The sequence below is a fragment of the Rhinolophus sinicus genome, chromosome 4 (genome assembly GCF_057876585.1).
Source record: "Rhinolophus sinicus isolate RSI-liver-muscle chromosome 4, RSI-T2T, whole genome shotgun sequence".
Classification (NCBI taxonomy): domain Eukaryota; kingdom Metazoa; phylum Chordata; class Mammalia; order Chiroptera; family Rhinolophidae; genus Rhinolophus; species Rhinolophus sinicus.
Genome location: NC_142504.1, coordinates 39,623,476 through 39,642,781, shown reverse-complemented (window position 1 = coordinate 39,642,781; position 19,306 = coordinate 39,623,476). Strand labels below are relative to the sequence as shown.

The 19,306-nt window shown below is 35.0% G+C and overlaps 1 protein-coding gene across 1 annotated transcript in view; it reads right to left on the bottom strand.

Moving 5' to 3' along the window:
- Nucleotides 1-19,306, bottom strand: part of SEMA3D (semaphorin 3D) — a 199,422-nt gene that overhangs the window by 58,515 nt on the left and 121,601 nt on the right. The window contains exon 8 of the mRNA XM_019753571.3: nucleotides 879-1,021. Within this exon, the coding sequence (XP_019609130.1) occupies nucleotides 879-1,021 (143 nt within the window). The remainder of the gene's footprint in view (nucleotides 1-878; nucleotides 1,022-19,306) is intronic.

Sequence of the window (19,306 nt, the reverse complement as noted above, 5' to 3'; positions counted from 1 at the left end):
ACAAGAATAAAGAAAGCTTCCCACTGAGAGTATTTATTAACTTAACAGCAATTCCTCTTAATAACTGAATTTATGCTGAAGATCTCTGTCTAGTTAAGAAAAGTTATTTCAGTGAAGATAAATCCCACTAAAAAAAAAATATACTGAAGTCAAAAGCATAATCCCAGAAGCATTATTATTCTATTAATATCAAGCTTGTATTCACTTAAACGAAAGCTTTGATGGCACAAAATGGAAGTATCTCATAGAGTTCATGATTTCCCATAATTTACATAAAATGGTTATATTAAAAAACGAATTGCAATATCCTTCAAAATAAACGCTTGCATTTTGGTTTATTTGTGTGTTGTTTTTTTTCTCTTTGTCCCATTTTCTCTTAGAACCTAATCTATATTAATGCTCTACAGGTATTTATTATAGTAATACTACAACTATATTTTCAGCTTATTTGATCCACGTAAAGATCCATAATTTTAGATGTGTTTTTCAATAAAAATACAAGATAGATTCTGTTAAGGGTTCAAATTACTCTAGTGATTGCATTAAGTTGCTTTCTATTTCAAAATAAGATTAATGTATAAGATCATTTTAACCTAATTGAATAACACAATGCAGAGATATTACTGGAATCTCAATAAATAGCAAAGGAATAACCCATCAGTAAAAGGAGCGAGCTGCCTAAGAGATCTAACTCATACCTGGGCAAAAGCTCAGGCACTGGAAAAACAAACTGTAATATACTGAATCTTTTTTTTTATTTTTTCCTTTTGGATCTCAAAAATTATACATGTGAAGTAGTATGAATATATCCTACCACATTACATGGTTAATCATTCGCACACATACATATATACCTAAGTAAAATAAATATATCTTGCCTTACAAACTCTTCCAACTCGAGAAAGGATCGTCTTATCGGAAGTACTGCCTTCTTGAGATGATTCACGAAAGAAGAAATATATTTTATCATCATCTGGATTATAGGTGTCTGGTATGGGGAAAGTTCCAATAAATTTTGCTCCTGTTTGAAAGAAAAGAAGCTTTAAATTAAAATACTGAAATAATTTAACCACACTAGTAATGACATCTGTTATATGTAAAACAATTAGCAGAAAATGAAAATGAGTGGAATGTGAGAAATGAGACATACACACAAAATAAACATGACACATGTAGAAACATGTATAAGCATGAAGAGCTCCTGAACAAGTTCTCTAGAAACTCCCGAGAGCAGATGAGAATATGACTGACTGCTACGCACAATTGTTGCAACTTGATTATATTCCTTTGAAAGTCCTTTCAAACCTGGACATTTTATATTCTCCTTTAATATGATAGAGTCACTGCTTTTAAGCCACAATGTCTATTATGGAAAAGCTTAAGAAAAACTATAAACACATCCCACATTCTGATATATTATTAAGTCATTTGCTGCATTCTGTGTAATTGCCAAAGAGGAAAAATTAAAGAAACAAAACAATAGTGTGTGGGTCAACATCAATGTAGGCTCTGGAGACATTCTCTCCAGGTTTATATCATGTGTCTGCCACTTGCTGAAAAGGTGACCTTAGGCAAATTATTTATTTTTCCCATGCCTCAATTTTCTCAAAACTAACATGAGACATTAATTAACATTTGTAAAGCACTTAGTATCTGACACAAAATAAGGGTTCAGTAAATGTTGTTTATAATTAAGATGATAATTGGGATAATAATCATTATTATTATTATGACCACAAACAAGAAAATGATAAAAAAAATCACCATATCCATACAATCGTTAGAATGATAGGTAGTTGTTAAAAATTAAATCGTTCTAAATATACTGCCAAGGAAAGATGTCCATAATACACGTTATATGAAAAAATATTGGCAATACACTTAACCCTTTGTACTGTATCAATGATAAGTCAATCTGAGTTACTAATTCCTTGTTTAAAAAGTATTGGGTCATTATATCCTGGTTGTATATAACTGTGAATTAACCAGGTGACAGATCTGTAATTTGGGTTATACTAGTTTCAGAAATAATCTTTTTTGATTAAAGCAAAAACTACAGAAAAAGAGAGTGATTATTAAGAAATGAAGGAAGGACTTCTACTAAATAGAGAACATAAGAAGGAAGCATAGAGCACTGTTTAAGAAGTAGAAGCAGGAAACAAGGCAAGACAAAAGGCAATCCCCCTTTTCTCCCCCCACCACCCCAAGGTGGGGGTGAGAGGAGAAAAAGAAAGATCAATGGTGCCTTTTCTAGAGTTCTGCTCAGAGACCTGATGATGCCTGTGTACCCCAGGAGTACTGAAAATCATTCCCTGCAAATGCAGAGGCTTTTGTCAATAGTCCAGTAAACAAGGCTTCACAGTCACCTTAAACAGACAGAAATTAATGTTTGATTCCGAGTGATGGGTAGTTCAGTCTTTATCATCCCACCCTCTCTGGGCCAGCCCTGATCTCCCACTCAATCTCTCCTTAAATGAGAAGCCTTAAGATGAAAAGAGAAAGGGAACTATGTGCATGAACTTTCTCCCCTTGGGTTCATTATTTCCCTGTTTTTCCTTGAGCTCTAGAACGCCAGTGGATTCTTATAATCCCGATAATCTTACTTGGTTGTGATCCTAGATTACATAAAAGTTAAATTTAAGAAAACCATGTAGGACATTTAAAATTTTCTTTTCTAATTAATCTTAAATGAGGAAATTCCATTAACAATTTCACTCAAGGTTTTAAGTTTATTTTCCCCCTCCAGCCCTTCTTTTAAATTGTTGATAAATCACAAACACTTGGTTTTGAACTTCTGAGCAAAGCAAAATTTTTTCATAGTCACAAAGAAACACTTTTATTTTTTTTATTTCAATATATTGTTTTCTTAGAAAGAAAATTCTGTGGAAATAAATTTTCCTATAGATGTGGCCTTAGGATTTTAGCAAACTCATGAAAACAAAGCATATATTTAATTACTACTCTATTCAAGGCACGTAGAAGAAAAACTGGTAGGATCAAAGAATATAAAAACAAGTAAGAACTGACTCTTCACTTCAAATCAATTTCAATTTAGATTAAGGAAATATTAACATATGGACGAGATTTGGCCAAGAAGAAGGCCCAGTCTATCTGTTTCCAATGACTTAAAATGAGATTTCAACAATGTGTAGGGAAAAAGACAACCAACTGTGGACTCCCATAAATATAGACCAGGAATGGATAATAATCTATAGACCATTTTTGAAATTAGAGATGTCTCAACTAAATATTACTGACCTGCATGGAAATACCAGTTGCTTGGCATGTGTATATTTAAAACATAGAAATATAAAAATAAATAAAACCTTTATAGGTGATTCTTATAAGCATCTAAGATTAAGAGTCACTGACATAAGACTACCATTTCATATGTGGGAAAAAGGCTATAGATAGGACTCATTAACCCAAGGTCAAGAATGCAAATACATGGATGGATATGCAGAGTTAGGACTGATAAAATACGAAATTTTAAATAATTAGAGCACGGCAGAAAAGGGATATAAATGAAATTACACAGAAATTATAGGAATATTATAGGCTTATTTTACTTAACAAATATGTAAGCTTAAAATGGGGATTAACATAAGTAGAATTTTCATAGCACTTAAATACAATTTAAGTAGAAGTTATGCATACAACATGATGACCCTTGTAATGTCAATATTTTACCAGAACTGCTTAATGATTGAGTTGAATTTATAATTTTAAAAATGACATAGTGGTACAAAATTTGCACAATCTTTTTTCTCAAGAGAGAAAATGATATATCAGTGATTTGAAACAAGATATAGGTAAAAGGAATTTCAGTGTGAAGAGAGTTACTCGTAAAGCTTTCCTCAGACACTCAGATGGAAAAAGTAGTTAAATGAGTCAACTGTTTTCCACTTGTTTACAGAATTCATCAAGAGAAACAGAATTCTACAACAGAGCAGAATGTACACGGTATAATAGAACAAATAAATATGATAATTCATGTTATCCACAGTAGAAATACACAGAACAAACCACTCTGGCTATGCAAAACATTATCCAGGTGCGCCACATACCCTGTTTCCCCGAAAATAAGACCTAGCCGGACCATCAGCTCTAATGAGTCTTTTGGAGCAAAAATTAATATAAGATCCTGTCTTGTTTTACTATAAGACCAGATCTTATATTAATTTTACTATATTACAATATAATTGTACTTTTATAATTTTACTATAAGACCGGGTCTTATATTAATTTTTGCTCAAAAAGACGCATTAGAGCTGATGGTCCAGCTAGGTCTTATTTTCAGGGAAACACGGTATTGTCATTTAATATGGTCAAAAGGTAGTCTGACAAAAATCCACATTTCAGGAATTTCATTATGACATCCATGGGGAAAAACAGCAGATACTTTTCCAAGTTATATTTATTTTAACTTTCAACTAACATATAATATAGATGATTTTCTTGTGTTTATTCAGTGACTGTTTTACTGGAATCTCTTTTAAATGTTAATTCTTTTTCCAGTACTAAAGAAAATTATTTTGGAGTACTTATTTTTTGGATAAAATTATTGTTTGGAGAAAATCAAATGGTGGAAGTGTTTAAGCCAAATGGTTACTACATAAAGAAATCTAATTATGAAAAAAGTTAGTATCAAATAGTACTCTACACTGTGATTTTCAAAATAAGCATATGTATGAATTATATATATATACATATATGTTTGTATATATGTATATATATGTGTATATATATATGTGTGTGTGTGTGTGTGTGTGTGTATATATATATATATATATATATATATATATATATATACATATATATATGTTTCAAAAATAGAGAGTTTATTTCTTGCAGTTTCAATTGAGGTCCTGTCTTAGAACATTGATGTTAGTATGTTATGATAGAAACTCTTTCCTGATTTGCTGCCAATTTTGAGTAAAAATAGGTATCATTTAATCAGTGTACGACATGCATCCTAGTTGAATTAAATCATTTAAAATTATACCAATAGACACCTGGGCTTTATTATACCACATTTTTCCCCTTTGGCGTTTGAAACACATGTCCTAACAGGGATGGAGTTTGTTGTGCTTGTGCATTTTCACAAATGAACTTGTAGCATGACACCAAGAGTCAGTGCCAAACGAAAACAGCATAAATCCACGGGGCCTGCACCACACAACACTTTCATTTCTTCCTATGAACCTCTTTTCACCCAGATGAGCTCACCTATATTATGACTTAATACATAGTGAGCTCCTTACTTTGCTTTACTTCTTGTAATATCTTTTTCCTACTACTTTGAAAAGTGTTACCTTTTTATGTGGAAGGAGAATTTATAGATAACAGAGCACTACAGGAGAAATTTCAAATGAAAACTGCCTCCATGTGTTAAAACGGAAAAAAAAAAGTCAAAACAAAAGTTCTTATTTATTCAGGGAAAGAAAACAAACAAAAAAAATATGTATCTGAGGCATCATCATTTGTTTTCATTTTCCATAAACTCAAAAATGCCAAGGTGTTTGAGTAACCACTGGAACTTATTCGTATATTCTTATTTATACACTCCTAAGATTAAGCTGATAAAGAAAAGTGTGGAATCATCTGTCTTCATCTAGAACTGCCCATAGTATTTCACTTTTGCAATCTTTCATCATCCGGATGAGGTATTTAATACGTGGATTAGTTTCTCAAAGGAGGAATCGGGATTCATACTTCTTCAGTCTCTCGGAACTGGATTAGAAAAAGTCCTAGAGAGATTATAACAAGGATCCTTGGACTAATATATTACCTGATTTCACTCTGGTTAATTCTAGGCAGAGCAAAAAACAAAATATGGCATACACCCAAGCATCAAGGACTTTAAATTCTCAAAGTTGTTCAGATATAAAAATGGACTTATAAGAGATGTAGTACCATATTTTTAAAAAGGCTAATTATTTAAAACCTGCATCATAACAGTTAAATACTCAATTATAACTTAATTTTTCTATTTCACTTAATATACACATAATATCAATTTACTTTTATAAAAGTTTAGTTGATCACAGAAATGTAAAAAGAAGGATTTCAAATTGAAAATGAAAGTACGGAAAGCAAAATTGAACAGAAAAACATTCTCAAATTGTCTAACTAAAAATAAATAATACAATGAGGTAATAATATATGAGAAACAAATTAGATATCGACCCCATTACTTGAAATATCAAATATCTTTCAGTTCTTTCCATCCGGCAACAATTTTATGAAACCGAGGAGTGAGTTTTACATCTATGTTCTAAATGAATAATAAAAACAATTTATACATACATTGCATTATGTTATTCTGGGCTATTGGACATCATAAATAAACAAATACACTTTAGATCAGTGCTGCTCAATAGAAACTTCTGTGATGATGGAAATGTCTTATATCTGTGCTGTCCAATATGGTAAAGCCAGCCCATGTGGATGTTAAGCACTTTACATATGACTAGTATGACTAAAAAAAAACACATATTTTAAATTTATTTAAATTTAATTAATTTAAACCTAAGTAGTTATATATGGCTGTGTCTACCATATTGGATAGTGCAACTATAGACCAAGTAGGCTGTGTCAATAACTGTACTGTGTCAGGTCCAGTGCTAAAGAAGAAACTGAAACTTTATCCCCATACCTGTCACCAAAATGGGATTCCAGCTTCCAGAAGACATGACATGCTACTCTTTTCAGGTGTTTGGTATTGTAATGGAAGGGTGGGCCTCGTGGTTAGGAGACCTAGACATACCTCTTCTTCATACTAAGTCTCAATTTATGGAATATGAGGTTGAATACGATGATTAAGATAACTTCCGTTCTGAATAATCACCACAATTCCTCTAACAATCACTGTACTTTACCTTCCTATATTCCTGACACTAGCCTGATGACCAAACTGACCTCTGTATTTGGACCCTAAGTTGACTATATTTGAAAAATGTCCACTTCTCAGAATGGAGGACAGAAATGCTCCCTAAGCAAGTTAAATTTTTTTTAAAAATTAAGTTTATTGGAGTGACACCGGTTAGTAAAATTATATACGTTTCAAGTGTACATTTCTGTAATATATCATCTAAATATTGCATCATGTGTTCACCACCCAGAGTCAGTTCTCCTTCCTTTACCATATATTTGACCCCGTTTCCCTCTTCTACCACCACCCTTACCGACCCTTATGTCTGGTAACGACTAAACTGTTATCTGTGTTTAAGATTTTATGTTTGTTTTGTTCATTTGCTTTCAGTTTTATATATCCCATATAAGTGAAGCCATATGGTTCTCGACTTTCTCTGTCTGACTTATTTCACTTAGCATGATAATCTCCAGATCCATCCATCCATGTTGTCGCAAATGGCAGTATTTTATCTTTTCTTATGGCCGAGTAATACTCCATTGTCTATATGTACCACATCTTCTTTAGTCAATCATCTATGAATGGAGACCTTGGTTGTTTTCATGTCTTGGCCACAGTGAATAAATGCTGCAATGAACATATATCTTTATGGATAAAGGTTTTCAGATTTTTGAGGTAGATACCCAGAAGTGGATTTGCTGGGTTGTATGGTAATTCTATTTTTAATTTTTTGAGGAATCTCCATACTGTTTTCCAAAGTGTCTATACCAATTTACATTCCTACTAGCAGCGTACGAGGGTTGCTTTTTCTCCACAGCCTCTCCAACACTTGTTATTATTTGGTTTCTTGATGATAGCCATTTGTCGTGGGGGGCGTCCAGCGGGGTCTCTGTTCCTGCTCCCCACAAGAGAACACAGGATATGGTGAGGACAAAAAGGAACACCCACGGAGCCATAAGTAGGGGAGTCATATCACTATATCCTCTCTGACGTCATCCGCCTCTCTGCAACCCGCTCTTGTTAGCTCAGCCACCATCTTCTTGCTAGCCCCCATTTTTCTGCTAGCGTAGCCACAGTAGTTATATTAGTGGCCAATGGCTCACTGGTTACAGCTGACGGCCAAGGAGCCACAGCTGATGGCCATCCAATCACAGTTGATGGCCATTTACTACCTGAGCCAGCACCTTTCTACGTGAGGCTGAGAGCCTGGAAACCGCACTCCTGGCTCTGTCCCCACACCATTCTAATAGGTGTGAACTGGTATCTCATTGTGGTCATGATCTGCATTTCTCTAACAGTTAGTGAAGTTGAGCATCTTTTCACATATCTGTTTGCCGTTTGTATGTCTTCTTGGGAGAAGTGTCTGTTCAGGTCCTCTGCTCACGTTTTAACTGGATTGTTTGTTTTTTTGCTGTTAAGTTCTATGAGTTCCTTATATATTTTGGATATTAGCTCCTTATCAGAGGTGTCGTTTGCAAATACCTTCCACATTCAGTTGGTTGCCACTTTGTTTTGTTTCTTTTGTTGTGCAGAAGCTTTTTAGTTTGATATAGTCCCATTCATTTATTTTTGCTTTTACTTCCCTTGCCTCCGAGGTCAAATTCATAAAATCCTCTCTGAACCCAAGTTCCATAAGTTTACTATCTAGGCATTCTTCTATGCAATTTCTTGCTTTAGATCTTATGCTTAGGTCTTTGATCTATTTTGAATTAATTTTGGTACATGGTGACAGATAGCAGTCCAGTTTCATTCTTTTCCACATGGCTTTCCAATTTTCCCAGCACCATTTACAAAGAGGCTTTCTTTTATCCAGTGTATGTTTTTGGCTCCTTTGTCAAAAATTATCTGCCCATATACATGTGGGTTTATTTCTGGGTTTTCAATTCTATTCCATTGATCTGTGTTTTTCTGCCAAGACCATGCTGTTTTGATTATTGTTACCTTGTAGTATAGATTGAAGTCAGGGAGTGTGATACCTCCAGCAGCCTTGTTCTTTTTTCTTAGGATTGCTTTGGCTATTAGGGGTCTTTTGTAATTCCATACAAATCTGATGATTTTTTGTTGTTGTTGTTCTATTTCTTGAAAAAATGCCATTGGGATTTTGATGGAGATAGCATTAAATCTGTATATTGCTTTGGATAATATGGTCATTTTAACTACGTTGATTCTTCTAATCCATGAACACAGAATATCTTTGAATTTCTTTGTGTCTTCTTCAATTTTTTTTCTTTTTCAATGTCTTACAGTTTTCAGGGTATAGGTCCTTCACATCCTTAGTTAAGTTTATTCATAGGTATTTTATTCTTTACATTGCAATTGCAAAAGGAATGGTTTCTTTCATTTCTTTTTCTGAAATTTCATTGTTGGTATATAGGAATACAATGGATTTTGTATCCTGCAACTTTACTGTATTTGTTTATTGTTTCTAATAGTTCTTTTGGTAGAGTCTTTGGGGTGCTCTATATAAAGAATCATGTCATCTGCAAAAAGAGACAATTTAACTTCTTTAGCCCCAATTTGGGTGCCTTTTACTTCTTTCTCTTTCCTGCTTGTTCTGGCTAGGATTTCCAATACTATGTTAAGTAACAATGATGAGAGGGGGCATCCCTGTCTTGTTCCTGATTTTAGAGGAAACCTTTCTGGTTTTCACCATTAAGTATGATATTAGTTGAGGGTATGTTGTATATGGCCTTTGTTATGTTGAGGTACTTTCCTTTTATACCTATTTATTATGTGTTTTAATCATAAATTGATGCTGCATCTTTGTCAAATGCTTTTTCTGCATCAATTGATATAATCATATGATTTTTCTCCTTTATTTTGTTTATGTGATGTATCACATTGATGGATCTGCATATGTTGAAACATCCTTGTGTCCCTGGGATGAACCCCACTTGGTCATGATGAATAATCTTTTTAATGCATTGTTGTATTCGATTTGCTAGTATTTTATTTAGGATTTCTGTGTCTGTATTCATTAGAGACACTCATCTGTACTTTTCTTTTTTTGTGTTAGTCTTACCAGGTTTTGATATCAGGGTAACGTTAGCCTCATAAAATGAGTTAGGAAGTATTGCCTCTTCTTCAATTTTTGGAAGAGTTTGAGGACAGGTATTAAAATATCTTTGAATGTTTGTTAGAATTCACTACCCAAGTCATCTGGTTCTTGACATTTGCTTTTGGGGAGCTTTAGGATGACTGTTTCAATTTTCTTACTGTTGATAGGTCAATTTAGATTTTCTAGTTCTTCACGATTCAGTCCAGGAGAAGGGATCATCTATTTCTACTAGGTTATTGAATTTTGTGGCATACAGTCTTTCTTTTCCCTTAGTATGTCAGGTATTTCCTTGTCATAAAAATCTCATATAGTTTCTATAATTTCTCCCTTGCTCTGCCCTAGAGTCCATGGATCCAGAAGCTCCTAACTAACTGGGTCTTTTGAAGCATTGTGCTCATCTAATTCTGGCCTGCCTGTCCTTCAGCAAACATCTGTCCTGATGTTCGCACTCACACTGACTCCAGCTAAACCACCTATGTCTTCCACATAACTTTCCTAACCACACTTTCTCTATCTTCCCTGGTCTCTGCAACCAAACCCACATCCTCAGTTCGCTGTTGCCCAGCATGACATGGAGATGTGGACCCTGTTTGTAGTGAGGCTGTAAGAGCAAGAGATGTGTAGTCAAAAGAGCAGAATTAGGCTGATGGACTGTATCACACAAGGGAAAGAATAAAGGGTCTAAAACTAGATATACATACCCAAATTTCAATTTGACTTTTAATAGCTATCTAACTATGTACTATTTATCTGACTTCTATTCTATCCCAAACTGTAAAGTGGAAATAGTAATTTCTCAAGATAATACCAGTAAATAAGACAATACTTTAAAAGTACTTAATACAGTCACCAGGATGGCTGCTATGTAAAATAAATTTGAAGCAGAAGAGACCAGAGATAGGGAAATGATTTAACAAACAATAAAATTGCAGCGACAAACCAGAGAGAAGGTAATGGAGACCTACAGGAAGATGGTGGTCATGGAAATAACAAGGTCAATAGATATTCTGGAGGATGTAAAGACCCTTAAAGATAGATTAGATAAAAGGGGTGAAGGAGAGGAAGAAATCAAAGATAACTAACTTCAAGGTAACTGGGTCGATGAGTTAAGAAGGTTAAAATAGATAAAAATCAGGAAGCTGGTACTGAAGGACAGGTTAGAAAGAGAAAATAAGATAAGTTAGACCCATTGGATTTTTAGATACAATTAGTCTTTTATATATCTCAATATTTATTTAAGTCTGCATATATTTGAAGAAACTCAATCAAAGGATCACTAAATAACTTGTAAAAATCTCAAAGCACTTTAATGGTACAATCAAGGCAAAGGCTTAGATATCTTTATTCCCATATTAAACAACCACTTTCTTTCTTCTAATCTAAGAGGAAAATGTAAGACATCCAAAATAAATACTTTTTAAGAGCACTTAGTTACAGGAAAAGGCTGGAAATATAGTTTTAGGAAGTGCCAGAACACAAGAAACAGTTGAAACTTGTAGAATGGATGAACTGACAGAATTATGAACTGCAGAGAGAGAAAAGGAAAGACGGTCAACAGTTAAAAATGATAAATGTATGTCAGAGAATCAGAGCATTCAAGGCTTTCGTCCCATCCCCTACCACTCTCACCTTCAAGAATAATGACAATGGTGGTGATAATATTAACGCTTAATTGCTCTTAAAATGGTTTCCATCAGACCTCCCTACATGATCTAATTTAATACTGACAACACCCTGTGAATATTACTATTATGCCAAATTTTTAGACAAAGAATTTGGATGAACAGAAAGTTTTGACCAAGGCCACAAATAAGTGAAAGTCAGTATTTCAACTTGGGCAATTAAGTTCCACAGAAACAGAGCTATAATGTTTGTTTAAACTGGGACACTTTTGAGAGTTAAAGAAGAACAGAGGTAAACTAGAAATCTCCAAGATAAACCAGGTTATATGGTCCCCCTGTCATTAACCACTAAACAATCTGCCATGAATATCCTAGAACCAAAAATGTTCTCCTAATTCTCAATTATTTGTCTGCATTCAATAAATTGAGACTTCTTCTGCTGTGTATACTTTCTCCTACCTTCAATTTCTTTCTTTCTACTGACTTCTTTACTTGCAAATTTTTCCCAGTATCTAAAATCTTCCCTTGAATTCTTCCTCAAATTCTTCTATTCCCCAAAAAATATCTTTCATTTCAAATAAGCATTCCTGTATATATTTATGTCCACCTCCACTGACACTACCTTTGCTCCTGTTCTATCCTAAATTTCCTGTTTTTGTGCAATGGCCTCTTCTCTCTGTCCTCATTCTCCTTTAGTCTTCCATTCATGCTACTGTCAATTATGTTTATTAAAAAAAATCTGATTTTCTAATTATGATTAGGGAATGGGTGAAGGGGATCAAAAAGTACAACCTTTCAGTTATAAAATAATTACATCTTGGTACAGCATGGTGACTATAGTTAATAATACAGTATTGCATATATAAATGTTGCTAAGAGAGTAAATCTTAAAAGTTCTCAACGTAAGAAAAAAATGTGTAGTTATGTATGGTGATGGATGTTAACTACACTTATTGTGGTGACATATTGTGATATATACAAATATAGAATCATCATGTTGTATATCTGTAACTAATATGCTATGTGTCAATTATACCTAAAAAAAAAAAAAAAAAAGTTAAACCACACATAATTCCTATTGGTTTCAGGATAGTATTTGTAGCTTTCCAGCCCCATCTCCCACTCTCTTCTTATACTCCAGAAATTTGTCATCCATGAAGTCAGCAGCCCTCCTGTACAATCTTTACAAGCCTAGTGTATAGAGTAGCATTCAGTATTCCATAAGACCTAAAAAGTTGTTTATCAAGAGAATGTTAAACCAACTCAAAGTCTTCCTACTTTGTAATTCTTTTCATGTGGCCCAAACAACAGCATACTAGGCAAATAATAGTTTCATAAATATTTCCTACATTTATTGTTTTAACGATGCTTCAGACCTTTTTAGTGACATGTGACAGTTAAGAAAAAAATAGAATAATCTTTTAAATGGCAAGATGATTATATCTTCAATCCTAAGACTGGGAAATACAATCTGCACTTCATTTTAAAACCATAAGTATGGAATCACAAAAGATACCGAATAGCCAAATATTTTTTTCTAAGAGAAAAAGAACAAGAAGGTATCACACTCCCTGACTTCAGTCTATACTACAAGGTGACAATAATCAAAACAGCAGGGTATTGGCAGAAAAACAGACACAGACCAACAGAATAGAATTGAAAACCCAGAAATAAACCCACATACATATGGGCAGATCATTTTCAACAAAGGAGCCAAAAACATACATTAGAGAAAAGAAAGCCTTTTTAATAAATGGTGCTGGGAGAATTAGAAAGCCATGTGCAAAAGATTGAAAATAGAGTGCTGTCACCATATACCAAAATTAACTCAAAATGGATCAAAGACCTAACAAGATCTGAAGTGATAAACTGTATAGAAGAAAGCATAGATAGTAAACTTATGGACCTTGGGTTCAGAGAGGATTTTATGAATTTTACCTCAGAGACAAGGGAAGTAAAAGCAAAAATAAATGAATGGGACTGTATCAAACTAAAAAGCTTCTGGACAGCAAAAGAAACCAGCAACAAAACAATGAGGCAACTAACCAAATGAGAGAAAATATTTGCAAACAATGCCTCCAATAAGTGGTTAATATCCAAAATATATAAGGAACTCATATAACTCAACAATAATAAAACAATCCAATTAAAAATTGGGCAGAGGATCTGAACAGACACATCTCTGAAGAAGACATACAAATGGCCAACAAATGTATGAAACGATGCTCAACCTAACAAGCTAGTAGGGAAATGCAAATGAAAACCACACTGAGATATCACCACACACTTGTCAGAGTGGCTATTATCAACAAGATAAGTCATAACATTTGTCGGAGAGACTATGGAGAAAAAGCAACCCTCATATACTGCTGGTGGGAATGTAAAATGGTACAGCCATTATGGAAAACAGCACAAAAGTTCCTCAAAAAAAAAGAATAGAATTACCATATAACCCAGTAATCCCTCTTTTGGGTATCTACCCCAAAAATCTGAAAACATCTGTAAAAATATGTAAGGAGTGGGATCCAAGATGACAGAGTAGATAAATACTGAATACATCAAAATTACAACTAAATTATAGAACAATCAACATGGAGAACCATCTGAAGTCTAGCTGAACAGAAGTTTTATAACTAAGGGTATAGAAAAGAAGCCACTTTGAGACTGGTAGGAGGGGCTGAGATGCGAAACAGGTAGGTCTCAAACCGTCTGGCAGATGAAAATTGGGAGGAATATCTCGGCCACAGAGTTTCCCCACGAAAGAACAAGGGACCCCAGCCTCACAGCAGGCTCACCAGCCAGTACTACTGGTATTAGGAAGAGGAGCCTCCACAACATCTGGTTGTGAAAAAAAGTGGGGATTCCAACCCTACAGGTGGGATGGAAGGCTGCGGGAAACCCACACAACCTCTTAAAGAGCTTGCATCGACTCATTTGCAGACACTCACACTGAGCTCCAGTGGAAGGACAGTGACTCGGGGGCATCAGAGACATACAGGGAAAGACTGAGTTGCATGGCTGCAGGATAAAGATTGGAAGGACAGCTGCCATTTTCCCTGTGTGGGGTCCTTCTCCCATGCAGCCAGTGGGCATGCACCATCTTTCCTGTATTGAGCCCGGTCCCACAGGCCAAATCTGAATCTGAATTGGTCTGGTGAGCTCTGCTTACTCCACCCTTGTGACTCACTCAGATTCCACCACACCCAACTCCATAATGCATAAGGTTTTATCAGCGGCTGAACCTTAAGGAAATTTGCAGCTGGGAGCAGGCCTCAAAGTGTACAAGTAATGGCTCTTTGTGGAGCTACCCAGACCCAGTACAGGTGGCAGCTGTCATCCATTCAAACTATGTCCTCTCTGATGCGACTCCAAGTCCAGCACAGGCAGTGACCAACCGCAGATCGCTGTGTTGTTCCTAGCAGGTCGTACCCAGCTGGTTACACAGTGGCCTGCATCAGAGCCCCTCCCAAAAGGTGCCAGAACCAACATACTTGGAGATTGGCTTCAGACCACAGGACAGTACCACCCAACTAGCCATACAAGTGGCACACCCAAAGAGCAGTCTCAACAGGCCCCAGAGCTCAGTGGGGCGAATCTCCCTCCTTATGTTAAACCCCATGTACAGCAACCCATAAGCAGTGGACCTGGTCAACCCCCACAGTCATGCAGCCTTAGGGACAATCCTACCCATTGATGTACTAATACTAACCAAGGCTCAAATATAATTGCAGGGCACACACAACCCACACAAGGAACACTTATGGAGCACCCAGCACACATGACCAGGGAGACTGTGCCATGGGGCCCCACAAGGCACCTACTACATAAGGCCGCCCAGCAAGAATGGGAGATGTGGCAGATCTACATAATACATACTGTGTTTTATGTGACAATCAGTTTTAATGCATCTTTTGGAGCAAAAATTAATATAAGATCGGGTATAATATAATATAATATAATATAATATAATATAATATAATATAATATAATATAATATATATTTTTTGTTCCAAGAGACACATTAGAGCTGATTGTCTGGCTAGGTCTAAGTTTTGGGGAAACATGGTAGAAACAAACACAGACAGGCAACCAAGTTTGAGGTAACAAAGAAATACATCCCAAATGAAGGGCAGGAGAAAACTCCAGATAAAGAACTAAACAAAATGGAGGTAAACAACCTACCAGAGACAGAATTCAAAACACTGATTATAAGGATGCTCAAGGAACTTAGTGAGAACTTCAACAAAGAGATAGCAAGCAAGCAAAAAACAAACAAACAAACAAACAAACAAACAAACAAAACAAAGCATAGAAACCATGAAAAAGAACCACTCAGAAGTGAAGAATACAATAACTGAAATGAAGAATGCCCTAGAAGGAATCACCAACACACTAGATGAAGCAGAGGGTTGAATCAGCAATTTGAAAGACAAGGTTGTAGAAAACACCCAATCAAGACAGTAAAAAGAAAAAAGAATCCAAGAAAATGAGAATAGTTTAAGAGACCTCTGGGACAACATCAAGCATTAACAATAATCGCATCATAAGGGTACTAGAAGGAGAAGAGGGAAAGCAAAGTATTGTGAACCTATTTGAAGAAATAATTACTGAAAATTTTCCTAATCTGGTGAAGGAAATAGACATATAAGCACAGGAAGTGCAGAGCGTCCCAAACAAGATGAACCCAAACAGACCCACACCAAGACACATTATAATTAAAATGCAAAGGTTAAATACAAAGAGAGAATGATAAAAGCAGCAAGACAAAGGCGAGTAGTAACTTATAAGGAAGTCCCCATAAAATTGTCCACTGATTTCTCAACAGAAATTTTGCAGTCCAGAAGAGATTGGCAGGAAATATTCAAAGGGATAAAAAAGCAAGGATTTACAACCAAGACTACTCTACCCAGCAAAGACATCATTTAAAATCGAAGAACAGATAAAGAGCTTCCCAGACAAGAAAAAGCTAATAGTTCATCTCTACCAAACCAGTATTATAAGAAATGTTAGAGGGACTTCTTTAAGACAAAAAAAAAAAAAAAAGATTAAAAATATGAATAATAAAATGGCAATTAACTAAATATCTATCAACAATTACTTTAAATGTAAATGGATAAAATGGTCTAATCAAAAACACAGGGTGGCTGAATCGATAAGAAAACAAGACCCTTACATATGCTGCCTATAAGAGACTCACTTCAGATTGAAAGGCACACACAAACTGAAAGTAAAGGGATAGAAACATTTATTTCATGAAAATGAAAACAGGAAAAGAAAAAAAAAAAAGCTGGGTAGCAACTCTTATAACAGGCAAAATAGACTTTCAAACAAAGGCTATAAGAAGAGACAAAGAAGGACACAGTAATCCCACTCTGGGTACTTATCCAAAGAAACCCAAAATGCTATTTCGGGAAGATGCATGCATCCATATGTTCATTGTAGCATTGTTTACAATGACCAAGATGTGGAGGCAGCCTGGGTGTCGGTTGATGGAAGAATAGATAAAGAGGAAAGAGGTGGTACATATATAAGGAAATATTGCTCAGCCAGGATGGGACTGGCATCTTGCCATCTGCTGCAGTATGGATGGACCTGGGGAGTACTGTGCTGAGTGGAGTGTCAGACAGAAAAATACAGATGCAATGTGATTTTGCTTATATGTGGAATCTAAAGAATAAAATAAAAACAGAAACACACTCATAGATAAAGAGAACATTTTAATGGTTGCCAATGGGAGGGGTGTTGGGGGCATGGGTGAAAAATAGGAAAGGATTAAGTAGTACAAATTGGTTGTTACAAAGTAGGTAAGGGGATGTAGGTGATAGCGTAGGGAATATAGGCAATAATATTGCAATAAGTATATATAGTTTCAGATGGGTACTAGATTTATCGGGGTGATAAATGGGAGGGGCATGGGGGGAAAGGGTGAAAAAGGTGAAGGGATGAAGAAGTACAAATTGGTAGTTACAAAAATGTCATGGGGATGTAAACTAAAGCATTGGGAACATAGTCAATGATATGGTAATAGCTGTATAGTGCCAGGTGGGTACTAGACTAATCAGGGGCATCGTTACTTAAATTATCTAAATGTCTCACCACTGTGCTGTATACCTGAAATTACTACAAAATAATATTGAATGTTAACTGCAATTAAAAATTTTTAAAGGGAGGAAGGTGAGGAAAAATAAGTGGTTCGAATTTCTAGATATAAAACAAATAAGTCATGGCAATTTAATATACAGCATAGGGAATATAGTCAATAACAATGTGATAGAATGGTACATTGTCAGATGGTTGCTGGACTTATCATGGTGATCATCTCTTTGTGTATATAAATGTTGAATAACTACGGTGTATACCTGAAATTGATATAATGCTGTATGTAGCCATATTTTTAAACAAAAATCTTTAAAAAAAAAAAAAAAAATTTGTGTTTCCCCGAAAATAAGACCTAGCCAGTCCATCAGCTCTAATGAGTCTTTTGGAGCAAAAATTGACATAAGAGAAGGTCTTATTATCTATAAGACCCGGTATTCTATTCTATTCTATTCTATTCTATTCTATTCTATTCTATTCTATTCTATTTTATTCTATTCTATTCTAAGACCTGGTCTTATATTGAAATAAGACTGGGTCTTACATTAATTTTTGCTCCAAAAGATGCATTAGAGCTGATGGTCCGGCTAGGTCTTATTTTTGGGGAAACACAGTATGTACCCTTATGTTCACTGTAGCATTATTTATGGTGGCCAAGTCATGGCAAACAACCAAATTGTCCTTTTATAGATAATTGGATAAAAAAGATGTGGAATATATATACAATGGAATACTACTCAGCCATAGAAAAGATGAACTGCTATTTGCAACAACATGGATGGATCTTGAGATTATCATGCTAAGTTAAATAATTCAGACATAAAAAGTGGCGAATCATATGACTTCATTCCTGTGTGGGATATAAAACTGAAAGCAACATATGAACAAGACAAAAAACACAAACTCATAGACACAGACAATAGTTTAGTGGCTACCAGAGGGTAACGGGGAAAGGGAGTGGCAGAAAAGGGTAAATGGCGTCAAATATATGGTGATGGAAGGAGAACAGACTGGGTGGTGAACACAATGCAATATATAGATGATATATTATAGAATTGTACACTTGAAATCTATGCAATTTTACTAACCAATGTCACCTCAATAAATTTAATTTGAAAAGTATATCTTATTACCTAAGCAGATAATGGTTTTCCACCATTACAATGTCTGGAGTCCTTCTCAGATCAATCATTTCCATAAAACCGCACAAAGCTCAAGAAGATAGTCCTATCTTGCATTAGTGTAAGAAATAACAAATAATCACTTATTTGGAGATATTCTAAATTTGTTCTCTCTATTAGGGTTCTCTTTTGGTCAATGAAGATCACATTGTTGTGTAAACAAATGTATCTGGATATTTTGACTAAAGAAATGTTTTTCAAGTGTTTCCCTCTTTTGTTTATGTTGTCATTTACGGAGAGATAGAAAGATAGCCTCTAGGATATCTCTGCCCTGCCTTCTCCTCTAAAACCCAATATTTACAGTGGGAATGAGAAATGCTGTCTGTCTGTTTAAACAGCAGTGTTATGTTACTCTGTCAGGCAGTAGAATAAAGTCCTGTTAATTAGAAAACTTTAGAAAATCATGATAAAACCTTAACTGTTGTAGGCAGTAGGGAAAATGAAAAGCGTTGCATTGTTCTTTGAATTAAATAAA